Source organism: Pteronotus mesoamericanus, unplaced genomic scaffold (genome assembly GCF_021234165.1).
Source record: "Pteronotus mesoamericanus isolate MK-2021 breed Mesoamerican mustached bat unplaced genomic scaffold, CSHL_Meso_final scaffold_1186, whole genome shotgun sequence".
Classification (NCBI taxonomy): Eukaryota; Metazoa; Chordata; class Mammalia; order Chiroptera; family Mormoopidae; genus Pteronotus; species Pteronotus mesoamericanus.
In genome coordinates this window covers 9,384,544-9,410,727 of record NW_026555302.1, presented here as the reverse complement: position 1 = coordinate 9,410,727, position 26,184 = coordinate 9,384,544, and the positions used below count along the sequence as shown (strand labels likewise).

The 26,184-nt window shown below is 51.3% G+C and overlaps 1 protein-coding gene across 1 annotated transcript in view; it reads left to right on the top strand.

Moving 5' to 3' along the window:
* The first annotated feature begins 12,966 nt into the window (after window positions 1–12,966).
* PAPPA2 (pappalysin 2) overlaps window positions 12,967–26,184 on the top strand; it is a 201,459-nt gene continuing 188,241 nt past the window's right edge. Inside the window, exon 1 of the mRNA XM_054587725.1 lies at window positions 12,967–13,879. Coding sequence (XP_054443700.1) covers window positions 12,967–13,879 — 913 coding nt within the window. The remainder of the gene's footprint in view (window positions 13,880–26,184) is intronic.

The window sequence follows — 26,184 nt, the reverse complement described above, 5'->3', positions numbered from 1 at the left end:
CCACTGCATTCTCATCCAAGTTTCTCCCTGGAGCCAAATCAAGCTGGGCTTTCCTCTGAACAAGCTCTCTTGATTGCTTTTAGAGAGGAGGGAAGAAATGAAACTTATAACCCTTTTCCACTCCTGTTTGGATCAGCGTTGCTTCCCTCAGTTTTTCCCCTTGCCCCCTTCCCCACTACTGCTACTGTCCCTAGTTCCCTAGGCTATGTTCACACTCAGGCCACCCCCTCTCACAGCCCCTTTATCTTATCACTAGACAAGACTTTACAAATTCAAACCACCCGTAAACCCTGTTAAACCCTGCGGCCCGCTCTTCATTCACAGGTCTTTGAAAGGCAGACTCATAAAAGAGGCCAGCTGAGATGCTGGGCCGACAGTCTTCTAGTCTGTGTTTGCTTGGCCTCGCAGGTTTCAAAACTTTTGGTTAAAGTTATGGGATGTTTATACAACCTTTACAGATTATCCCTCAGATTCTTGAAGAGACTTCAGTCATCTCTGAGCCCTTTTCCTTTCACCTATACCCTCATATCTTGGCAGGGCCCAAGACTCACATGGTGATGAATGAAATCGGGATTGGAGTTTAATAGGTGCTAAGTAAAGGCCTTTCATTTCCATGTTGGAGAAGCCCTTCACCAAACTCTTTTGGTCCAAATGCCTGTGTGCTGGTCTGACCAGGCAGACAAGAGCCGTTCTGACAGCAGAGCTTAGAGGGCCTGAGAGCCGTGCCAGGCTCCTCATCCAGCTGCCAAAGCTGGTATGGGCGTGGGGCATGAGTCTGCACTGACGAGTTGCCCAGCCAGGGAGGAGGTGGCCAGGGGCAGGTGGAGGCAAATGGAGGGGAGTGTGAGCTTGGGTCGTGGTGGCCTGAGCCAGTGGGAGCCACAGGCGGCCCTGCTCTGCACAGCAGGTCCCGCATGCACAGACTCCATTTCCATTCAGTTCTTTCTTGTGGTGGAATAAGATCCCTCTGTGCACGCGCACGTACTGTGAAGGGTGCTGCGATGAACATAGCGGTGCAGATACCTCTTCACGATGCTGATTTACTTTCCTTTGGACATATACCCAGGAGAGGGATCGCTGGGTCATATGATAGTTCTATTTTTAATTTTTTGGGAGCCTCTGTGCTGTTTTCCACCGCAGCTGCACCAGTGTGCATTTCTACCAAGAGAGCACAAGGTCCCCGTTTTCCCTCACCTCACCAGCACCATGTCCCTCTCTCCCGCTCTCTCTTTTTCTAAATAAAAAGCCATCCTAACAGGTATGAGGCATCTCATTGTAGTTTTGATTTGCATTTCTCTGATGATTAGTGATGTTTAACACCTTTTCATATACCTGTTGGCCATTTATATGGCCACTTGGAAAAAGTGTCTATTCAGGTCCTTTCCTTATTTTTTGAGGTTGTGGGGTTTCTTTTCTTTTCTTTTCTTTTCTTTCTTTTTTCTTTCTTTTCTTTTTTTCTTTCTTTTCTTTCTTTCTTTTTTTTTTTTTTTTTGGCTATTGAGTTGTGTAAGTTTCTGCTATCCTTTGGATATTAACCCTTTATCAGATATATAATTTACAAATATTTTCTCCCATTCTGTAGGCTGTCTTTTTACTTTGTTGATTGTTTCCTTTCCTGTACGTGGTCAAGCTTTTCTTTCTGGTCTGGGCTTGGCTGAGCCTGATGCTGGAAAGAGAAATAAGGAACAGGTAGCCTTTTGCTATTCAAATAGTGCTTTTTCATTGCATATTTGAGAGCTGTGGGTACTGTTTCAACCTTCGTTATGTCCTTTCTGGCCGTAGTCTGCTGGGAAGGGCTCCAGTCCCTACAACACGAAGCTGAGGAAAAGCTTCTTTCTAGGAATTTCTTTTCCCCTACAATCAAAATTTCTTACAGTTCCTCAGTTGAGCCTTGTTTCTTCAGACCTCTGGGATTACACAGAAGACAAGACACACAGGCACTGCCCTAGATTGTTTTGCATGGTCGTTGGGGAAAAAAGACGTAAATATGGGTGAACTGTAGGACTTGACAACAAATGCTCTCTTGGAGGCTTGAGTGAAATGCTAACTGGGCATCTTGTGTATGCCATCCTCTCTAGAAATGCCCTTCCCTTGGAGAACTAGTCTTCATTTAAAGCCCTGTTCAGAAATCACCCCTCTGTGAAAGCCCTTGCTTGCTGCTTGAGGAGTTGGTTGCTTTATCGTTGGCGTCTGGTAACTTCATTCCAACTCCGAGACAGCACCTCAAGCCATGTCTTAACCAGTGGTTCATGCCCGGGCTTCCTCTCCAACAGGCGAGTGAGGCAGTCCAGGGCAGAGCTTATGCTTTCCTGTCAGCCAGCCCCCAAACCTAGTGTGATGGGTCCAGGATCTAGTGTGATGGGCGGCAGGTGCTCACCTTAGGTTTCCTGGAAGATCAGGCGGGGCCATGATGACTGAACTGCTTCTTCACTGAACGCCTAGTTCAGAGGAAAGAGGGGGCCAGAATGATGAATTAAAATGAGACTTCTGACCATATGGCCAGGCAAGCTGACCTGCCTAATTCAGGCCAAGGAGAGTGAGGACTCAGACGCACCTTGGTAGAGCTGATGTGTGGCCCTATATGGGAAACGTGTGTCCAGTAGCATCCAGCATCTGTCCCACAGCCTTTCAGATCTTACTGTGTCAGCCCAAGAACTGTTCACAGCTGCTGACGGCCGTGACCTCTGTAGCTAATACATCCGCTGATAATTTGAGGTACATTCTGTGGCATTGGGGGCCAAATACCAAGACCCATGATTTCAGTTTTGAGAACCAGGATGCTGGATAATGTTTTCTATTTATTTATTTTTAGGTACAGGGAGCTCCATGGGACTGAGTACACTACTGCTTGAGCCAGAAGCTCACTGGATGACATTTAGTGCAGTCAGGTGGACTGTGCTCTCTGTATCTTTGAGTGTATGTATATAAGACACAGTTCCAACCGCTGTTGAGGAGTATGTACTTCAGTTTTGTCACCAAAAGCCATACAAAATGCAGTTAGAAGCCTCCATATGACATCCTCCCTTGTGAATCTTGAGCAAATATGGATCTCTCTGCATAAGATTCTGGCACTGGTCTAGATGGATGGTTCTCCATGGGAGAGGGACTGCCCCGTGGGGACATTTTAGAAAACAGTGAGGGTGGTTTTGGTGTCACAGTGATGGGAGGTTACTGCTGGCATTCATTAGCACCAGGGACATCAGATGTCCTTGTAGCTCATGGAAAGTCCCACAGAATGAATCCTCCTGCATCCTGCTTGACTCTTGAATGTTTGACCAAACACTCATGTCGATGGAAGACCCAGCACAATGATCGGTGTTAAGCTACTAGCTCTATCTTAAATGGAAGCGCTCAGTCATGGAAGTTATTTCCTATACTTTAAATTTACTTTCCCAGGAAGGCAAATAATATGTAATTTGAAGGGAGATTTACCTTTCGATTTGTTTGCTAATTTTGCCAAGAGTTGTTCCACGTTTCGGAAAATCACGCCATCGACGCCAGTGCTGTTCCCACGTCTGAGTCACCCGTGCACACACCCGTCAGCCTGCACTTGGAGCTCACGTCGTCACGTGAGCTCTGCAAACATACACTGACAGACTCACCCTGGTTTCAGTATGCAAGTACCAAGAAAGATACATGGAATCTTTGTCAGTCCTTTTCCTTATTACTCTAAAATCCAAACTTATTCCTGAAAAGTATGTTCAGGCCTTTGATTATTTCATTTGTCTTTTAATGCAGTTGTGTGAGAAACAATTATGTATGGACATTTATTTTATTTCACTGTAAGGTTTTTTTTCAAGTATTATAAAGTATTAACTTTGAAATCATGTCAGGTAGGTCATCCTGTGTTTGAATTTTCAGTACAAAATATTTGCAACAAAAAAGTGGGACTTAAGGGACTGAAGGATCGAGAATGACAGAGTTAGATGAACAAAGAGCAATTGTAACATAGGAAAGACTTAATGTAAGAGGAGTGGCATCAAAATGGATCATTGAGAGTGATTGAAAGCTTATAGTAAGAAACTTGTAAGTAGGCAATATGAAGGAGTTGATGTTTTCTGTAATGCTAATGTATTTCAAGCACCTACTCTGTGCCACATACATCGCTGAGAAATGTGTCGCATTACAGCCTCTCCCCTATGGTGCAGGCCCACTCTTGTCCTTGAGACCACACAGCCATGGGAGCAGAGCCCAGGTTAGAACTCGTATTCGTCCCCTACAGATCTACCCTCTTCCTAGACCACCTGCGCAGAGCTTAGTCTGCAGAAAAGAAACGTGTGCTTCCCTTGGCATCTCCTGCTGAGTGAGGTGGAGGACTCTTGGCAAGCTGAGTTGGTGCTCCTTGCTTTGTGCTCCTGCCACCCTTCCCGAAGGCTGGGCTGGGCTTAGGAAGGGAAATGTTTTCTTTTTTTAAGAGATTTATTTATTTATTTATTTATTTATTTAATTTATTCATTTATAAAGAGAGGGGAAGTGAGGAGAAAGAGAGGGAGAGAAACATCAGTGTGAGAGAGAAACACTGATCTGTTGCCTCTCGCCCATGCAGTCCCAGTCAGGGACCGAACCCGCAGCCCAGGCGTATGCCCTGACTGGGAACCGAATACATGACCTTTGACTTTGCGGGACAACGCCCAACCCACTGAGCCTCACCAGTCAGGGCAGAAGGGAAAACTTTTCTTTTCCATAGGCCTGCTCTCTTTCCGAAAGACATCTGGGGCATATCCATTTGGAAATACGGTGGTACCTCAGTACTCGTCATTAATTTGTTCTAGAACTCGCTATGAGTGCTGAAACTGACAAGTACCTAACGATGAAGAATTTTCTCTTTCAAGGTGGTATAGTGACTCATACAAGTTCTAGCAAGGGCAACGAGTCTTGAGCAAGTACCGAGTGCCGAAACATTTTTTCTCATCAAAATGTGATGAGTACAGGGTTTGAGGAACGCTGAAGCCCACGGATACTGAGATATGACTGTATTTACACATGGACCACATTTCAGCAATTAAATGACATGAATACCTCTCAGTATTTAGAATCTGGGCTAAAACCTGGAGTTCTGTGTCAGAGTTGACCTTAACATAGAAAGTATTTATTTCATGATGGTTAATGGACCATCAACTAATAGCTGTTATTAGTATTAAAAGTTCATATTAGTGATAATGTATAGACAACCTGACATTTATCCATCTTGCGTGATTTCCCCCGGATGGAGTTAATGAGCAAAGGAAGTGACTGGTTTTCTTTTTTCTTTTTTTAAAGATTTCATTTATTTATTTTTAGAGAGAAGGGAAGGGAAGGAGAAAGAGGAGGAGAGAAACATCCATGTGAGGTTGCCTCTCATACACCCCCTACGAGGGACCTGGCCCACAACCCAGGCATGCACCCTGACTGGGAATCGAACCAGTGACCCTTTGGATTTCAGGCCAGCACCCAATCCACTGAGCCACACCAGCCATGGGTGATTGGTTTTCTTAGATTTCTTTGGGGACATGATGGATCTGGGGCAAAGGCAGTGAGGACAGGAGTCTTTGGGGGCCTGTGGAAGGTGCCTTAGCATCAGCAGAGGTGGAGCTTGCCCCTGGCTGCTGCTATCAGCAGGGCGACCTTTCTTGAAGGCATCGGACCCTCTACCAGAGGCGACTTTAGGAAAAGACGTAACAGAGACCTTTCTTCTGCTCCAGAGGAACCACTGGGATGTCCTCACCAGGAAAAGCCTGGCTGTGCTGTGCAGGGGTCCAGCCTTCGTCGGTGTGTGTTCACATCCTTTGTGGGGAGTCGGTGCAGCGTGGGGATTAGCAGCAAGGACGCTGGAGACCGGCGGTGCTTTTCAAGGCAGACAGGCTCAGGTAAGTGGCTTGAACCCTCTGTGCCTTAGTTTTCCCCTCAGAAAATGGGGCTCATAGTGGAGTTGTCTCATAGGCGAGTTGTTGCATTAAATTAGGTAATGTATGTGCATTGTTTAGTAGATCTACATGGACTAGTAGTTGCTACATTGAGCACATAGTATATGCTCAATAAATGTTAGCTGCTACTGTTACAATTCATTTGAGAATGGAGATAATAGAAGTACCCACCTCACGGAACTGTTGTGAGCATTGAATCAACTACTGTATGTCAAGTGATTAGAACAGTGCCTGCCATGTTGCCAGTAATAAATGTTAGTTATTATTAATATTGTTATTTTTTCCATCTGTGGGGATTACCAAATTTCAAGATTCTAGCTCAGTATCAAGTTTAAGCACCATTTCCATGTAAGTGTTTTAGTAGTAACAACACCATGTGTTCTATTGTTTCATCTGTTCAATCCATGGCAGTGGTGCCTGCGGATGGGACATCTTCCTTGCTAATCACAGAACTCGAAAGCTTCCCCTGTTTCTTGCTGTTCATGTTACAGGGGAGTTACACTTGAACACAGGGCTTTCTTTAAGGACTAAAAGTTCAGGGGCATCCATCAACAAGGTGCACTCGAGTCTCTAGGATATGTATAGGAAGTGGGCACTGGCTGTTGTTTTTTAAATAACTGAGAAAACAGAATCTTAGGAAAGTGTTGGGCTGAAAAATTAGGGACCCTGAAGTGTGACCAGGAAGGGAACTTGGAGAACTCCTGTTCCAGTCTCCTCGGGTTACAGATCGCTCCGGAAAGTCCATTCACTACCCGAGGTCAGGCAGCTATTGCATGGCAGAGCAGGGGCCTAACCTTTGGTCAGTGCTCCCCTCTGTGACTGGTTTTTTGATTTGTTAGGGTCATTAGTTGATGGAACTGGGACTAGCAGCCAGCTCTGCTCCAGACAGTCTGGGTCCACAGGGTTCCCTCAGGGCTAAGGTGAGAGGTCCGTGGAGAGTTTAGGCAGAGAGTGGCCCTTAACCTCAACCAAGCAGTGTCAGGCTCTGCTTTGGTCTTTCGCATCCTGCAGGATGCAGACAGAAGAACGCCGTATTCAGAATCCAAAGCCCCTGGCTCTGCCCTGGCTCCATTTTCTCCTGCTCTCTGCCCCAAGTTTACTGAGGTATGATTTACAGACATTTGTGTCCTTCTGGTGGGGAGGAAGGAATGCACTGGAAGGTGCATTAGGTCAATGGAAAAGCAAGTACACAAGTTGTCTTGTTATTTTTGTTGAGCCTTTTGAAGAGACTCGGGGCACAAAGGCAGTCCTAGTGGAGGCCAAACTGTGCCGAGCCTTTTTCCTGCTGACGAGCAGGGGAGGGTCCAGCATTGCTGTCACTCCCCCAGCCCCAGGCTTCTGCAGGTTGGTTCCAAGGCTCAAAACCCTCCAGGAAGCACTTGCCCAAGGGACTGTCAGGGCGGGGGCGTGGCGCTCTGCCTCTGGCATGTTGCCTCTGTCTTGCATCTCCCAAGGGGGCGGAAGGCCTAACCTGTGGAGGAAATACTTTGATCTATTTACATGAGAGGCACTTTGCAAAACACCACCGTTAACATCCATAACAAGTTATAGCAGTAATAGTGTTACGGAAAAGGGTGTGATTATCTAACATACGGAGCTCCACACAGTTCAACCAAAAGGGCCTCTCTTGGCTCACGATGTGCAAGGAGGAGCAAGAAGCCCAGATCTTCCCTGCGAGTGCTGTGTGTCTCTGAGTTACAGAACACACCCGACCAACTGTACTCTCTGGGCAGTTTTGCCGGATGTGGACCCTGGGTGGCCAGTCTCTCACTCTGCCCTTCCATCCACCTGATTGGCTGCAGGTGCCAGACAGCAAGACAGGTGCAGATAGGGGAGGGAAAACCTGGGCTGGGTTCTGGAGACCTGGAGGCCATATGTGACCCGGCCATTAATCCTGTGACTTCACCCCAGTTTCCTTACCCGTGAAAAAAGGGGCTGTGCTCGGTCACCCCAAAGGAATCTCAAGCCACCCCCATGAGGATAGAGACGCTGACTCCCTGCTCTGGGTGCTGGGGAGAATGTGGGGGAGCGTGGGGGCCGAGAGCAGCAACCCCGAGCTGTGGCGCGAGAGCCTTCAGAGCAGCTCGCTCTCTCCAGCTCTAGCCGAACACGGTTCCAATAAACATATTGCTGAAATGTTTGCTTCCGGGTGTCATTTTAGACTGCAAGTAGCTAAAACAGACTCTGCTCCTATATATAGATGCTGCATTTGGTTGTGTTCTGGGAGGCTTTCATTACTACGCTCCCTGGCCGCCTCCCAGCTGAGCGTTCCCCTCAAGGGATCAGATCTGGGAATCAGAAAGTCAGAGAGGAGCGTGACCACATTCAGGGGTCTCTCTCCTCCTCTCCCCCACCCTCTCTTCCCCCTCCCCCCATGAGCGCTCTATACTGCAGGTGGACGCGAACTGGACTGGCTCCTCCTTTTGTTCAAAGACTCTTAATAGTAATGGTGACAGTGCTAATGGAAACTGACTAGCTACACTATGGCAGCAAATACCAGCAAAACAGCTCTGATGTCCTGGCACAAAGAAAGTACAGTATAAATTGGGTTGAAGTGAAGTGCAGATTATTGTAAACAGCTCAGTCTTCAGAGACGAGGACCCAGGACCCTCCATGGGTAGAAGGAAGCAAAGAAAGGGACTAATAAGTGTGTTTGTGGGGGGTGGGGGTGGGTGTCTAAATTTTACTTGCGAATTCTCTAGGGGAAGATATGGCTGGGGACAAAAAGGTGAATGAGGGAAGGTGGTATTGGAGGAGGAGACGTAGGCAGGAAAGGAAGAGGGAAGAGGGGTTTGCTTAAAGAGACAATGCAGAACCCAGACAATCGGATTTTTAAGAAACGTGTCCAGTCAGCATCAGTGAGCCCCTCGAGTGTGTGTCCTTAGTCACAAAACCTCCCCTCTGCCCCGTCTGGCCGTGTCACGCCTCAACTGCCCCTGCGACTCCTTTACGATGGAGCATCATGGGTCTGAGCTGCCTCCCTGTCTCCATATTTCATGTGCCTCCCCACCTCCTCCTCTCTCCCTTCCCTTCTGCCTCGTTCTTCTTCCTCTCTCCCCTGCTTTTCTTCTTCAGTCCTTTCTCCTCCCAGACTTTCCTCTTCTCCCTTTGTCCCCCTCCCCACCCCTCCCCACCCCTCCCCCTCCATTTCCCTCTTTTCCTCCTCAGTCCCTCCTGTCCCCCTCCCTCCTTCCCCCTTTCTCCTTTTCTTTCCTCCCTCCCTTCCTCCTCTTGTCCCCTCGCCCCCTTTCTGTCCCCCTCCCCTCTTTCCTCTCTCCATTTTCCCATCTCCCCAACCCCTCTCCCTCTCCCCCTCTCTTTTTCCTCCTTCCCCTGCCCTCCCTCTCCCTCTCGGTCCTTGTTTATCTCTAAGCTCCAATTTCTTGCCTTATAGATTTACCTGCAGAAAAAGACACCGCTCCTCTTGCAAAAACTGTTTAAGAAATCCATATCCTCTCCCTTCATTCCTTGGGCATTTCAGAAATGATATTCCTCCCCCAACTACCCCCGTCAAAATAAAATAAATTCAGCCAGCTCCTGCTGTGTGTCCTTAAATCCATTCCCTCTAGTCGCGCTGGCCTGGAAGCCTGTACCCTAGAAGGGGCCTCCTGCCTTTGCTGGCAGCCTTGCTCCAGCCTGATCGCCACAGATAGTGCTTGGGAGCGAAGAAAAGGGGGGAAAACCCTCTTGTTGGAGATTTCAAAACAGATCCTACCAGCTTTCAAATCTGTGCACTTGCGGAGTGGCAGGGCTTAGGGGAGAGGAGCAGGGGACTGGGGTGCGGGCGTTTGTCATAAACAAACAAGCCACCGAATTCATAGATGGATGTGAGTGTGCGTTTCCTGGGGCGGGCTTGGTGCCTTTCTCCCTGGCACCCCGAGTGGGTGCTGTGGCAGCCTGGCTCCTCTCACACTGTCGCTGGGGTCTGGGGGGTGTGTGTGTGATGGGACTGGGGCGGGGGGGGGGTGGCTGTGTTTTTGATCTGATCCACTTGACAGATTATCTGAGTCCAGCCCACCTTTCCGCACATGTCAAACAGATGGGATCATTGTTAGAAGCCTTCAGAGAGCCGTGGCCGAGCGGTGGGTAAGGCAGGGAGGGGGGGAGAGGCGGGGGACCTGAGAGAGAGGGGGGCACCTTCTAGTGGCTTTGTGTTTTCACACGTTGGAACTGACAGGAGCCCTGCTTCTCCGTGGGGGGTGTCTTGAGGGTAGGGGGCTGATGAGGGGTGGGATGCAGAGGAGAGCGAGAGGTGGGGTGTTGGTGGGCAGGGTTATGATGTCACAGCAAAAGTTACAACAGGAGGAAAACACAGAAATGGTTCAACATTTTTTTTTTAACTTTGGACTGCCAAGAGCTGAAGGAGAGTGGTGAGCAAAGGAATGAAGGGGGGAGAGAGAGAGAAACTAAACTGGAAGCTTGAGTTTTGTGTAGCTTCTTGAAAGCTTATGAATGGATTATTAGCAGCTGAGAGCCAGGAGAGACCTATAGGGGACGCAAGATCATTCCCAGAGTAACAGGGGAGCAAAGCATGCGGGATTCTTCTTCCTTGCTGTGTTATCCCTCCTTCCTGAAATGAATGGTAGGAAACCTTTTTCTGAGGGTCGTGGGGGCGGCATGAGGGAGGGGAAGCTTACTTCTTCTTTTCTTACCTGAGTATCTTCCCTTCACTTTCAGCTAAGCTTCCTCTCCGTCCTTTCTTTCCTGGTTTCTTCTCCCTCTCTTACTCTCTGTCTCTCCCCTCTCTCTGCTTTTCTGTCTTCCTCTATATCTCCCCCTACCCCTTCCAAAGCCCCAGTCTTTACTGAGCTGCTTCAGGAAAAATAGAAAGAAGTAAAGAACTGAGTCAGGAGAGCGGAGGGAGATAAGGACCTGAGAAGAGGAGTATGGATAGTCCAGAATCAACAGATTCATTTAGTGGTGTCCATGTGCCCATATTGATGTCTTCTTGGGGGACTTGCTTGGAGGCTCCGGTGGACGCAGCCCAGGGAAACAGGACGTGCCCCTGATGGGGTGTGTGGGGTACAGCATCCTTAAAGCAAAGAAGTCAGCGGTTAGCTGGGGTAGAGGAGTTGGGAAGACCTTGAGGAGACCCAAGGCAGAAGAGGCAGCGTGATCTCACTCCGAACTTTGTGGGCTGTAGGTTTCCTATGTGGGCGACACAAGCAGTGATTTGGGAAGTGCAAGCGATTTTTCTTATTATTGAATGAAGGACCCAATATACTTCTCTACCTATTCGGTGCCCGTCTGAGGTCAACCACCCTTACCTGTGTTGAGAATTCAGAACCGCGCTCTGTGTGTGTAGGCACGTGCGACTCCGCGAGGTAGCCTGCACCTAGGCGACGTTACTGCAGAGGTGAAAATCACGTTACTCACTTCCCTATCCTGTCTATTCATTTTCAGTCCATTGAAAAATACTTGCTTGGGTCTAGCTTGGGTCATTTTTTGCAAATTACTTATTTTGAGCATCTCATTTGTTTATTTGTTCACTCAGCACATTGTGACTTTTAGTAACCAGAGTGAGAAACTTCAGAGACAATAACAATGCTCCTTACAGCAGGATAATTGATTTCTTTTTCCCCAATGTCCTATATAAGGTGAATTTGGGGTATTTCCTTTTAAATCCCAAGTGATTAAAATAAGGGAAAAAAAAATACAGGAGGTTTGTGCAAAATGAAAGAGATACAAGTGGTCCCTAAAAGGGCGGTGTGGCTTTATTAGGCAGGGCTGCTCCCAGCACACGTGTGTGTGTGTGTGTGTGTGTGTGTGTGTGAGAGAGAGAGAGAGAGAGAGAGAGAGGAGAGACACACAGAGAAGAGGGCTCCAACGCCCTATTGATTGTTTGCTATTGATTGTGTAGGCTGTGGCTGCCGAGAGAGAAAGCCTGAGATGTTTCTTGGGGAAACCGAGAGTAGCATCTGTCCCCTGTGCCTCAGTGAGGTTGGGGAGGTTTTCAGGAGGAAGGAGGGGACAGAGAGTGGGTGGAGTGATACACTGAACTTATTAGCTTTGACATCATCATGGTCTTTAAATGAAACAACCAAGGAGATAATTCTAGGCAGAGGGGAAGGGAGACGGGGAACAGGAGGGACCAGAGCACACAGGTCCCCTGAAGTATGTGCTCTTCTTCTCACTCTCTTGTCCATCTTCCCAGGGACCCACAAGACTCCCAGAAGATCAAGTCCAGGGCTCGCAGATTCATAAGATTATTAGGACATCGGACCAACACCCCAAAGGAGAACTTTACAGAGACCTGCAACATACTAACCACTTGGAAGGGGATTTAAAAACAAAAACAAAACCACCAACACTCCACCAGCCCAAGCCTGGAGCTGAGAGAGAGACTCAACCTGCAAGGCAGACTGGAGGCTGACGGACTCCGGCCGAGGACACACCTGGAGAGGGAAAGCTAAGTGCCGGCTTGGAGCTCTGTGCGCCCAGGTGCTTTTTGCTCTTTTAAATTAGCATCAGTTCTGTGACTCTGCATAAAAGTCCTTCCAGTCATTTGTTTGAAGGTGAATGCATTTCAGGTTAAGGACTACGAAGAGAGGGTAACTCCTGGGAAGGAACAAAATGAAAATCAGGGGAGAAGGGTCTTTTTAATGACTTCAGGTGGCAAGGGCTACGTGTTTGGGAGTGAGTGTGTATTTGAGAGGCTTTGGCTTATGTCCACGTGTCCCTCCTCTAGAATCAGCAAGGGGAGGGGCTATTGAAAAGGGAAAAAAAAAAAAAAGAAACCTGAGCTCTCTGGAGGAAATTCAAAGGAACCCAGAGAAATGAACTTCACTCTGTGAGGACTGAGCTGGAGCAGGGCAGGAGGTGAAGGGAGAGGTGAGGGCGCGCACCCCGGTGGAGGCGCGGAGGCCACCCGGCACAGCCCGGGAGCAGGTAGCCAGCAGAGGCACTCTTTCGGGGCTGCCTGAAAAAGTTTGCTCTGTGAACACAACAGTTTCCCCGGTGACTGCAAGTCCACTGCTGGCCGTCTCATTCTCTCCATCCCCCTCCTCCCGGTGTGGTACCCAGAAGTTGGCTTTCTGGCTCCGTGTAAAGAGCTGGGGGAAGCATGATGCACTTAAAGGTCCTGGTGATCCTGGCCGGGTGGGCACTCGGCACGGCCAGCCCTGAGCCGGGCTGGACACTCAAGCGGTCCCTGGCTCAGAGGGGACACCCGAGTGAGGTGCCGTCGGCAGGAGAGCGCTGCTGGCTGGGGACCAGGATCCGGAGACCCAGAGCTTCTCCCCAGCATCACCTCTTTGGGGTCTACCCCAGCAGGCCTGGCAGCAGCCTGAGGCCCTACCCTGTGGGGGATCTGGGCGTGCGCCATGCAGGACGCAGTGCGCCCGCCACCAAGGAAATGGCCACGAGCAGCGTGGGCCAAGCCCCGACGGCAGGTGCTGTGGTGAGGGCTGAGGCCCAGCAGCCGGCTGCCCTGTGGGCAGGGGCTGATCCTGTTGGGCAGTCGGAGCTGCTGGCAGATGATGACACTTATCTTGACAATCGAGGATCAGAGGAGTCTCTAGGTGAGGCGGGGCCTGGGGAACGCCCAGCCGTGGCTGCCACCATGACCACCACCTTCATTACCAGCAGCCAGAGGGAACCCAAACCAGAGACCCAAAGGCAGGGTCTGGCCAAGGCCCGGCGACGTCGCCAGGTGGTGAAGGGGCAGGCAGAGGGCGTGCGGGGAAACCTCGATGTCTCTCCCCGGCGTTTCCAACCTTGGCCTAAGCGCCCCCTTATGCACGGGGTGAGAACCAGTCCTTCGGAGGACAATGTCCAGAGTGGCAAAGGGAACCCCTCCCGGGAAGCAGAGACCTCAGACTCCCACAGAGGAGGATTGCCCGTCTTGTACTTCTCGGGGAGGCGGGAGAGGCTGCTGCTGCGTCCGGAAGTGCTGGCTGAGATTCCCCGGGAGGCATTCACAGTGGAAGCCTGGTTGAAGCCGGAGGGAGGTCAGAGCAACCCAGCCATCATCGCAGGTAATACCCCCTTCCTGGGCTTCCCGTGCTCCTTGGGGTACGGCTGGCTTCATTTTTGATGGGGTCAGACCATGGGGACGCGGGGGGAAGGGACAGATGGAGCAGGAAAGCCAGGAAGGGCTGGCCAGGAAGAGGAGGTAAAGAGCCTTTCTGCACCAGCACAGCAGGACTCCCGGCCTTATCTGTAGTGATGCTACAGTAGTGACCGTGCAGGCACAAGAGTGCCTGTCCCTTGGAGTGATCTGTGGTTCTATATGCTGCGATGGCACTTCGGAGACCTCCAGCCCACCCCCTCACTCCTCTTTAAAGGGGGAGGACTCTGGTTCTTTGTCACCGGGGACAAGGTTCACACTCCGTTTCTCGTAGTCCAGTAGGAGAGACCCAGGCGGCTCCAAATCTCCACGAGAATCCAAGGACCTGGGCAGTGAGTCACGCGTGGGCTGGGCCACGCAGCCACTGAACCAGGCGGCCAGGTGCACAGCCACTGGCTCTTGACAGGCGCCCTGCCTTTGAGCAGCCCTGGAACTTAGCAGATAGCTACCACCGGGTCCAGGTCCTGGGGTCCCTGACAATCACGTGTGAGCCCAGGGACACTGGGGTCAGCTGGAAAAGGTGGGCACTTCCAAGCCAGGACCCTGGTTGCGAGCCCTGGCTGTTATGAGAGGAGCCTGAAGAGGCTCATAGTACAATGCTGTTGCTTCCGGCAGAGGCAACCTCTGGGCACATTACCCACATTTATTTTCCACTCTCCTCAGATCTAGGTTTTCCCAGAAAGTCACCCAGAAGGACAAGGGAAATAGTGGGGTTAGAAAGAACTGTCTCCCTTGCCTTATTGAGGGGGGCTCGTTTCAAGCAAGGGATGGGGGTGAGACCCGGCGTGTTATCATTCAGCATCATCCTTTTGTGTCTCCGTGACAGCACCTCACACACCTCACACACGTAGAACCGGTGTAAGCGTATTCATTTGGATCGTCCACAACGCCTGTGGATGTTTCCAGTCCAAGTACACGGAAAGGGAAATCGGAGCAACGCAGAGCCCGCCCGAGGCCAACTGGGAACAGCTCCGTGGCCGGGGAGTGCTTGACAGCCGTCCAGACTAAAAAAGTCTCAGGTCACTGGATGCCTGCAAATAAGTTTTAGACCAGAGAGAGGAGTCTGGAAGGGGGTAGCCTCTTTCAATGGGGTGTTGCTGGAACATCCCTGCTGGACACACTGTCTCCCCCTCTTTGGCTGTGATTTCTCCTTTGGAAGCTGGGATTCCCAGACACTGAGCACTCGAGAGTTTTGTGGTTTTGCTTTATTTTATTTTGGGGTGGGAGAGGGTGTAAGGGGAGGGGAGAGAGAAGGGGCTGGGCTGCAAGATAGGTGGGGGTAGAGACAGAGTCGAAGGAAATCCTTTTTCTGGGGCCAAATGGAAGAAATAATGAGATGATTATCTGACCAGAGTTGGCAGTGCCGCCGTCTTTCCCAGATGACATCTTCGTGCTGCCTGATCCGGCTTCCTGGTGCCCATCTGCCAGGGAAGCTGTGTGCTCGTAGTCTAGACTGGGACCCGCGGCTCCACTTACCCCTCCCCTTGCAGTAGCAGCGTGGGGACCTGGGATCTGCTCCCTGGCTGTGCGGATTGGAGCAGGATCCAGCAGGAATGCCTGAGGGAGGCTCTTGAGACTATTGCTCTGGATCATTAAACCTCGAACCGGGGGAAACGGACTCCCGGCCGTGGGTACCTGAGCCGTCTTCACCCTTGTGTGTCCTCCTGTCTAATGACCCGCACGGAGGAGAGTGTCGTCACGATTTGATCCAACTTACAGCATTCCTTGAGACGTCTCCCCCACGCCAGTTCCTGTAGAGCTCCCCCTTGACCACCTGTCTGTCTGTCGCCACCGACCGCCCCCCAGCCTGCCACAGCACACACGCTCAGATCCTTCTCCCAAGTGCCCATTTGAACTCTTTTAACCTCCCTAAGCATGTAAAATTAGGCAGGAAATCTTTTGCAGACGATCTAGCTTCTGGGGTTTCTTTCTCTCCAAATCAAAGTGGCCCCCGTGGTGGACCGGCATCTCCCCTTAAGTCTGTACCAGGAAGGTCAGGGGGAGGGGATACCTAGGTCTGTCTCCTCTCCAGCTTCCACCCTGTCTTCCCTTCAGCCTTGAGCACATCAGAAAATGTTCAGGAAGAATTTAGGGTAAAGTCTGGGAGAAATGGGGGAAGGGAACAGGCCTCGTTCCTCAGGGTTCCAGCAGCCACACTCCCGGGGCCGCAGGCACCCTTGCCTCCGCACTGTGCTTAGCTCCGTAGGCCGCTAGGGGCCCTGCGGTGGGGGGCCCTGCGGTGGTCGAGGTCAAAGGCGGCCCCTCTATGGAGGAGCGGTCCCTGTTTGCACTTCCTCTTGTCAACAGAACAACCCGATTTTCCTCTCGTCCCCGTGCATGGCTTGTGAGTGGGCCGCAGTCTGTTCCTGGGGTGATTGGCCTCCCCGGGGCGGGGTGGCAGCTACTGGGTCCTGTTCCTGGGAGTGAAACACGATTCTGCCGTTGACGTGCTGCCGCTCCAGTGCGGACAGCCCTTGGCTCCCATCCTCTTTTCCAGCAGCTCCCAAACCTCACCTTCTGCAGACCTACCTTAGACCTAGTGCCCCAGTTCTCCATTGGCCCACCTTGGGGCATTTTCTCTTCATCAGAGAGGTCAAGCAACTCAGCCACACTTGCCAAGGTAGAGAGGGAGAGGGACTCCTGAGATGCGGGGCATTGGGGGATACTTTCCACACGGGGCACTAGGTGGCAGTGTTGCTGCATGCACAGGAGAGCTGGCCTGCCTTTGGAAGCCACGTAGTGGGGAATAGTGGGGAAGGCGTCTGGTTTCCTGGAGGGCTGTCCCGGCCCTGGCTCCTGGGCTGTGTTTAATCAACCCCTCCGCCCCCCGCTGCCACCCAGAGGGTGGCTGGTAGGCATCCCTTAGGGTCGCCTTCATCCAAATATTTTTGCAGGGCCTATGCGAATGGGCTATACTGGCATTTTGGTGGTTGTAACAACTTTGCCCTTGTAGCAACTAGTAAAGTATAGAAATGTCAAATTACTAGGTTGTACACCTGAAATTAATACAATATTGTATGTCAACTATACCTTAGTTGAAAAGAGCCTTACATTCCTGAATGAAAATTAGGAAAAAAAAAAATCAATCAGGGTTCCCTCCCTCCGTTCTCCTCAAACCCCACCCCAAACAGGAAGTGGGACTCCAGCGGGGATTGCCAGAGCGTCATTGTCTAGGGCCGGGGACAGTGCAGGCCCTGGCGACTTCAAGAGTTGAGTCCCCTCTGGCCCAGAGGGAGAGCAGTGCTGCTTGGGGTAGTGCTGCCATTAGACCTGGTGTAGGTGCTCCTCCCCTGGAGCTCAGAAGCAGGGCAGGGAGGCCGGGCCGGCTCTGGGTGCGGCTGCAGTGGAGGGATGTGCGCCGCCTAGGAGTGGCCTGAGGTCAGGAGCCCGTTTGGACGTTGGAACTCGGCAGTGGACGTAAGCCAAGTTCCGTCCCATCCCGCTGTGCAAGCTTCAGGCTCCAGCACCCAGCCCTGCCACCGTCCTGTTCTTTCCTTCCTTCCCAACCTCCTTGTCTCTCCTCCAACTCCAGCATACACAGAAGAGAACCTTTTAATAGGTTCCTCCTCACCTGTAATTGATTTCAAGTGTCCCCCCGAGTTGCCCAGCTGAGCAGCCACCTGCAGCCCCAGCTCCCAGGAGGCTGAGCCTGTGAGCCCCTGGCAGGTTTGGCGCCAGAGCCCAGGCTTCTCCGCTCAGTAAATCTTTATGGAGAGCCTCGCCACGTGACGCGCCATGGGGAACACAGAGGTGTCCGAGAAGCTGTCCCTGACTTGAAGATGAGTGTCCTCACTCTGAGCTCCAAGTTTCAGAGCATTGCCCAGCGTAGAACCTGGGAGCCAGATGGGCCTGGCGGCAGAGCGAGTCTCTGACGCCGACCGGGGCTGGGGTCTTTGGCAGTCCATTGAGCTTTCCTGGGTCCTGGTTTCCTCAGATCAAAAAATGCGAGAGCGTCTTGAGAGTTGTTGGGGTGTCTGAATAGATCCTGCATGTCCAGTGCCCAGCATGTGCTGTGAGCCGTGGGGTTGGTTTATGGTGTGGCGCTCGCTACCTGGAGGCCATCGTTACTGAGTGACCTACTTGCCTTTGCTTCTAACCCACTAACCTGTAATTTTCACTTTGGTGGGACATTCACTTTAATCTCTTAGAATGTTAGTTTGCTCATCTGTCAAATATGAATGGTGGTAAATGGGATTTTTTTTACAAAATGGTCTTGAGATGCTTAAGAACACGGTGGAGTCAGAGGCCTGGAAGAACTCTTTTTAACTCATTTGCTCTTTTTAGCCTGGGCAGTATTCCTTTGGATAAGCTGGACAAGGGTCCTAAAGCTTCTGTGAGGTCACAAACTCTTTTGAGAATCTGACGGAAGCTGTGATCACTACCGAGGAAAATGTACAGGAGCACGTAGCTCACGTAACTTCCAAGAGTTCTCTGGATTTCCTGGTGGCCAGAGTCTGCCGACCTTAGGTTTAAAGTCCTTTGTTTAGGGCACATTGATAGCTTTTTGTTGTTGTTGTTGTTGTTGTTTAGAAAGGCACTAGAGTTACGAGGTGGCAACCCCTTTTCCCAGCGAGGGAGCTGTGCATTCAGGGGAAGAGTTCTGGTCACTTGGAGGCTGGAGCTTCGCAGGAGTCAGATTCATAGACACAGACGTATCGACATAGATATAAAGAGAGTTTGAAAGGAAGGCCGTGGGTGCTGTCTCCCCCTTTATCCAGTGCGACTCGATGAGAGCCAAAGAGCCGCGCCCATGTCTTTCCCAGAGCTCCTCTGAAGAGGTGGGTGCCACTGAAGAGGTGGGCACAGCCCCACACCCCAGCCTCTTCTTCCGATGTTACAGCAACGCTCAGAGTCAGAGCGTGTGCCCGGAACCCAGATGTGCATTGCAGTCTGAGCACCCCTGCCCTTGGAGTGGAAGAATCGTGGCGTGAGGGCTGGTGTCGGTCCCCGGGTGTGGGCTCTGCCCACCCACCTTGACTGGGATGAGATCCGTGAGTTTGCTTGTGTGGACGAGGCAAATGAGCATGGCCCCCCAGAAGACAGGTGGTGTCTGGTGGCAGAAGTAAGATGAGTGTTCCCCTGCCCCCTCCTTTGACAGCCTGGGGCTGGCCCCCTCGAGCGTGCAGCCCTTCCTATGTGAAAGGCTCTCCCGTCCTTCGCAGCCTCCACGGCCCATCACGTGTGGTCTCCTGGTGCGTGCTGCGTCCTGCCTCATTAGAGCTGTGTGTCTTCTTCCTATGTGCTGAGGTTCCCCCCGAGCCAAGTGCATGCGTGATTCACTTTGGTCATCCCTAAGCATTTCGGGCAGAGTTAGCATCTTGGTTGTGTTTGTCGGGCAGAGGCAGCAAAAATTTAGATCACTAGATATCCATTCAGAACGAGGAACCTCCTGACACCAGAGGCTCTTTGTGGAGAACCGGGGCATGGCTTCCAAATTCTGCTTTGGCAGCCCACACAAGGGACTTGGGCTTCTGAGGGGAGCTGCCGGGTGCAGGGCTCCCCCCCTGCCTTCAGAAAGTGTAAGCCTGCAACGAGAGCAGAGGTTGGTGTATACGACAGCCTCAGGGCCACATCTGCTCCAAAGTTGAAGGCTGGTTTTGAAAATGAAGTTCTTCTGGAACCCAGCCACACCCATGCACTCTGTGGCTGCTTCCATGCCACATGGCCGGGTGGGGTCATGGCAACAGAGTCCGTATGGACTGCAAAGCCTGAAACACTGAGGCTCTGGCCCTGCGCAGAGAAGGCTTGTCAACTCATGCTCTAGAGCGTTGCTTCTCACACTTAAATATGTGCAGAGATCACCTGGGATTCTTCTTAAAATATCACTGCTGCCATGGGAACCCACCTCGCAGTCCTCCAGCTGCAGGGTGCTTCACTGACCAAGGACGCTGGCGCCCCATCTGCTCAGAGGCTGCTTGTGCCTTGGTGTGGCAGGGATGAAGGCACTCCCGTCCCTGAGAGACTCTGCTCCTGATAGCTGACTCCAGCTTGAAGACTGTCAGGACCTTGTAGAACATTCCTCAGACTGCGTGGCTTCCAGCCACACTTTCTCCCCTCTCCCTTCCTCCGTGGCAGGGCTTACATCGTGGCCTAATGGCTCTCCCAGCCTTTCACCCCCTACCCCCCAATACAATGCCCTGAATGCTCTCCAGACGGAGTTTTGGAGGTGCTCGGCCAGTGCACCTCCCTGGCCCACGTGGTTCAGGGCCTGGCGTCTGACTCAGAGGGGTGGGATCCGGGACTCCGTCATCCTGGTGTCTAGGCCGTAAGTCAGGGAAGAACTGTCACTTCGAGATGTAGCGCGGAGGGGCTTCCTCAGAGCACGGTCATGTAGTTACCCTGCTGTCTCCCGCCAGCTTCAGTGCCCAACACTTGTGATTGCCCGTCCTGTGCTCGCCCCAGCCTGCCCTTTCTGCCTTCCCCTGTGGCCCTCGCACGATCGCGGGAGACAGTGCAGTGGGCCGGAGCGCGGTTCTCTGTGCGCCGCGTGCGCTCTTCCCCTGCTCAGGAATGAGGCGGAGACCCCTGGGGCACTGGTCATACTTCTTGGGTGGAGCACAGGTTGTCAGGTTGGCAGTACCAGGGGTGATAGGGGCAGGCTGGGAGCTCCGAGTCCCCCCCGGCAGGCAGCCCGAGTAAGCCCAGCCATTTTCCCATCGCTCGCAGGCTTTGTTCTCCCTCCCCCGCCCCTGCTCTGTCCTTCAGGCTCTTGTTTGTGGTTCCTCTGGGGCTGCCATCTGAGCCATTCAGAATGTGTGCCCCAGGAGGCCTGGTCCTGCTCCCACCCCAGGCTGTGCTGGGGGGGCCAGGTAAGCAGGAGGGGAGGCTGCACCTTAGCTGGGGTTCTGAGCCTGTGTCCCCTGAATGTCTGTTGCCTTCAGGTCCTGATGCCATAAACACGTCCATAAATCCCAGGCTTCTGTGCTTCAGTGCATGGACTCAGGGTACTCTGGGGGCTCGTCAAATCCCTCTCTGCTCACGTCATACACCGCGTAATTCTAGCACCCCCCAGAAAGCATACCTCTATGTTAAGCTTGTGTCTACAAAATAGCATCCTTTGCTTCTTGTGTTCACCACCTGCCTTAAAACCATCTAGCGCTTTGTATCTTTTCAAAAACAGAACATCCAGAAAATAAAGCATAGTGGTCATACAGAAACATCCCAGTCTCTTTATGAGTCAGAGTGCGTGGCAAAGAAGACTGGTTCTGCCCAAAAATGTAGTATGGTCCCTGGAACCCAAAATCTCAGAACCTTTTGAAGTCAAAGCATTGCCACGGCAACCAGTTAGGATGCCATGGCTGGTCATTCTGGCTCATTTCTGGATTAGAAGTCCAGCCGCTGGTCAGAAGGGAAGTCATAGCACTTAGAAGTTGATCAGTTGGTGAAACCTCATTCTGGTGGTGACTCAGCATTTGCTCTTTTATACAAATAATTGCTGTACATTCTGGGCCAGTTAGGGAAGACATAAAGTAGTTTGGTTCTGTTTGATCACCCATCTGTCCATCTATCCATTCATTCAGCCAACATTTATTGAGATTCTCCCAGGTGAGGTGTCAGACATTTAACCCTGTGCTGGAGAATTAGGAATGAGCGAGGCAGGGGCTATACCTGGATGGTGCTCACTGACTCCTGGAAGGCAGCCGGCCATGGCCTATCAGAGGCCAGCCCCTGGGAGGGCCAGCGCTGCCTGGAGAGCCTGAGGATTCCTCGAGGCTGGGAGAGGAGAGCAAGAAGGAGGCCCAGGAGGCAGCAGACTTGGAGAAAAGAGGAAAGGGCAGAGTTATTAGTGTCAGGTAGCACAGGGGCACCCAACAAGCCTGCACCCAGCAGTCCTGAGGGGGGCCCATTGGGTGTAGCAGTCAGGAACTCATCAGTGACTTCAGAGCAGTTCAAAGGCTCCGAGGGGCTTTTTTTCAGTTAGGAGCAACGCAGAGCTCCGCAGTAAAGCACTGGTAATCCAGAGCAGAGACAGCGCACACATACACAGGAAACTAATGGAGGATGAAGTCACAGAAGTGGGAGGCGTGTAAATGCAAGCTCAGTCGTTCCAAGAAATTATTGAAGACATTTTTACTAGACCAGTGCTCATGTAGTGCTTGCTCCGTGCCAGGCACGACTGTGGTCACTTCACAAATGGGAACTCACAGACAACTGGCGGAAGGAGACGGAGCAGCGGAAGCACAGAGGGGAACAGGGTGCTGCGCAAGGTCGCACAGCGAGTTGCTGCGGCGTCAGGACATGCACCTGAGCACTCTCTCTCTTGAGTATGTGCCCTTATCCGGTATGCGGAGCTGCCTCTTGCTTTCAGACAGGAGCAGAGAGCGGCAAAGGGCCCCACTCTGTCTCAAAAAAACCTTTCATCTCAGTCCTGCTTCTCCTGTGCCCTCGATCTCAGCAAGGGCCTCCACCTGCACAGGCTGGGGCTCAGGGGTTCTTGTCCCATGTAGATACCGCTTGCGCCCACCCCCTCAAGTCACATATAATACCAGTACTCCATCCCCAAATCATGTCTGGTTTACCTCGACGATATTTTGTTGGGCCTGTCCTGCTCATTCCCACAGCCACTACCTTAGCTTTGGCCATGTTGCTCCTGGTTGTCTCTCACTTGAGAGACTACTGTGTCCTTCAGCTAACTGACTGCACCAAAGGCAACATTCTCAGGTCACCTTCCTGCCAAAACCCCTTGGATGGCCCCGCTGCGCGCTCAGGATAAAGTTCCGCATCTTTAGTAGGCCATAGGGGATCCTCCGTACCCCCCAGGATGGGCACTGCCCTCCAGGGTGGACACCCATATGTACACATGTGCACATGCATGCACCTCGGTACCTGCATGCTCACACACACTCACACCCCACTCCCATGCGCTTGTGGACACATGCTTATTTAACTTCTGGCAACACCAAATGCCTAGCAGTTGTTTCTGTCTTCCCTGGCCTCTGACCGCTGCCTTTTGCTCTTTTTTCTCCTAAGAGGAAACTACTCCCCGCAACTTAACCTACTGTTGTCTCTCCCTAGGATACTAGTTAGTTGACACCTCTTCCAGGAAATCTCCCTGGTCTCACTGAGGTGGCCTTGCTCTGCAATGGTTCTCCTGGTGAGGTGCATACATCCACTTACCCTCATTCCCGTTTGGCTTTCTACTTGTTAAGCTCTTCCTGTGTGCCAGGTGCAGTGCTGGGGGCTGATGTTGGCCAAAGAGATGTGGCCCTGCTGCCACGCCTTTTCTTTTCTAGGTTACATGGGGCTGGACGCTGCTCGAGGTCAGGGCTGGCCTTTGTTCATTGCTGCACCCACAACACCCAGTGCGCTGTCTGCAGATAAAACTCATCCAGTGCCTAGTCGATAAGAGATGAATGAATGAGAGAAACAACAAAGGGCAAAATGCAGTCTGACAAACTCAGAAGTGAATTATTCTCTTTGGAAATAGGCACAGAGACATGGTAATCTTTTAAGTCCTGAGGGATTGGAAGATGGCTAAGAGGTTTGAGAGTCACTCAGTAATAACCGGAAGGTTACCCTTATTTTCCACTTCAAACCCCCAAGTCTATCTATAGTTGATTACTCTCCACCAGGAACTAGTCTCTTAGAAAAAGGGAATGTAATTGCAACCTGATTTGACTGTGATTGTTTTTAAACTTTCAGGAATTATTCAATGTATTTGCTTCGGGTTTGTATGTATTGACTCCCTCTCGTTCTCCCCCTAGAACTTTTGTTGTGTTTCGTGCATCTGTTCACATTATTTCTGGAGGGGGGCGGGGCGGGGTGGGGCGGGGCGGGGCGGGGAGAGTGTACCTAGGGGAGGTTCACCTTGCCAGTCTGAAGAAGAGGTCTTTGGTCCTTTGGTGCTTTCTGTGCTCTTCTCAAATTCTGGTCTTATCACCAAATTCTTTTGGGGGGGGATGGAATTCTTTTAACATAACACATTTACAGGCAGTAGGTAGCTCAATTTATTTTTTTAATCTCACTTACTAATTTAATTACTCAACAGATGTTGATTGAAAACAAAATAGGTATTCAAGAACTATTTTTGAAATAAACTCCAATTTTACTCAGAATAATAATAAACATTAACCATAGCAGAGATCTATTTTAGCCATTGTTTGTGTCAGGGCACATTAATTATTTGAAATCATTGCACAATAGAATATCCTTCTAATCCGGCCCATGGCACGCATCCTGAGAGTGGAGGCAATCTTGGGCACGATTCCCTCCCGGGTGTGGCAGTCTTACTGGGCCCTTACACAAAGTGCAGGGTGTCATTGGCCTGACCATGTCCAGGAACAGTCATGGCAGAGGACGGCCGCAAGGAGGTGGCCCTGCCCACTCTGGTTCTCTGCGGGAAGCGAAGTCCAGGAACTTAGGAAAGGCTTGCCGTATGTTGGGCTGCAGAAAGCTGGGGAGGAGAGAGAAAGGCGACTGTTTGTCCTCCTCTTCCCCCTTCTTCTGTTACCATCTGTTTTCTCGGCCCCGCCTCCCACTAGGCTGTTGCCTTCCTTTTCTCTGGTTGTTGGTGGTTGGAGTTCAAGTTCAAGTTACTCAAGTTGGGGACTTTAGATTGTCTGCAGGCTTCTGGGGGCTTAGCTGGACCTCGGTCATCTATGTGTTACCCCAGCACCCAGGGTGGGGCCAGGACTGGAGTGGGCACTTTGGGTTAAATAAATGGATGGAAGATAATCTGGTCCCTTTCTACTCCTAGCACTTGATCTCTCCTGACTCCCCAGAGTCAACCACGTTATGGAGTCAGGGAAGTCTTTCTCTCCTCTCCACCTGACCCATCTATTACTGGCTCCTGGCCTCCGTACAAGCTGTCTCCCACCTTAAATGTTCTACCTTTTTCTCTTTATTCATCTTATTTTCTTTTCTTAATGTCCTGGCTAGGAATTCAGGATCTGGAGCCAGATGTCCTGGGCTTAAGCCCTCTCCTAGCTGTGTGAACATGGCAGGGGGAAGTCTCCTCACCTGCGAAACTGGAGTAAGGATCGTTTCTGTCTGATGGGATTGTTGGGATGGTTAAGTGAATTCACAGATGTCACATGCTGAGAGCTGTACCTGGCGAATGGTCTGAGCTCAGTCAGTGTTCGCTGCAGTTTTCATTCTTCCATGCTTATGTGGTGGCAGAAAAAGGACCCAGCGCCTTGCCTTCAAGTCACTGCCAGCCAAGGATGCCCAGGCTGTCATGTCCCCCCGCTCCTGTCCCCTCCGGTCCGTGCACATCCTCTTTCCTTAGCTCTTGTGCATGGATATGTGACACGATGGAATGTTAAATTATTTGTAGTGAAACCTCAGTGTCCTGGATCCCAGCTAACCAGTATCCTCAACTCACCCTAAGGGGTTAGTTAGTCCCCTTTTTAGGAGATAGAGGCACATAATTAAAGGTGAATTCGAAAGGGGGATCTAGCGGAAATAAAACCTGTCCCCAGAAATGGGGCTTCAGATCAGTCCTTTCCACATTCTGCAGCCACTGCCATGGGGTGTGTCACAGCAGAAAGCGGTCTAAGGACGAGGGCCTTCAGGTTCCTCAGGATGAGCCTGGAGATTCCAGGCACAGACTCCGGGGGCAGCATGGCCCAGTGACGATGCAGCCCGGCCTCTCCTTCACAGGTGGGACTCTGAGGCTCCGCGTGGGAAAGGCGCTTCCTAGACATCACACAGCAGTGGGCTGGGACCACATCCCAGGTTTCTTGGTTCCCAGTCTGGTGTTGCTTCATCACTGCAGGTTGCTGTTGGTTAATGGAAATCTCTTACTGGAAGGCAGCAGAAAACTTTTTAGAAAGATTTTCAATAAGAAAAGAAAAAAAATTAAGAAAAGAAAAAAAAAATGATGACGTCAGTCCTCACATGACCTGAAGGGTCCATTAATGAGATCACCTATTTTCCTCGTTCTTTGTCGTTGCCACTCAGAGGTCAGCTCTAAGGGTCCCCTTTGAACACTGGGCCCGCAAGACCCACCTGGGTTCAAGTTGAGAACAGACGCCCTGTGTTCTCTGGCTTCTCCTCAGACTTTCAAACGGGTGGGGAGAGGGACTGGGCTTTTAGGTTCTCTTGGCGTACTCCGTAGGTTTGTGTGGTTGCTGGGTATCACTTGCTTCCTAGAAAGCAGTCAGAATCCCCCTGGGTTATTTGTGACCACGTGGCCAAGGGCAGAGTGTTCTGATGTTATGAAGGAAACACAGGGAGAATATCCTCCCCGAGTGAAAGGGAGACGCGTTGCAG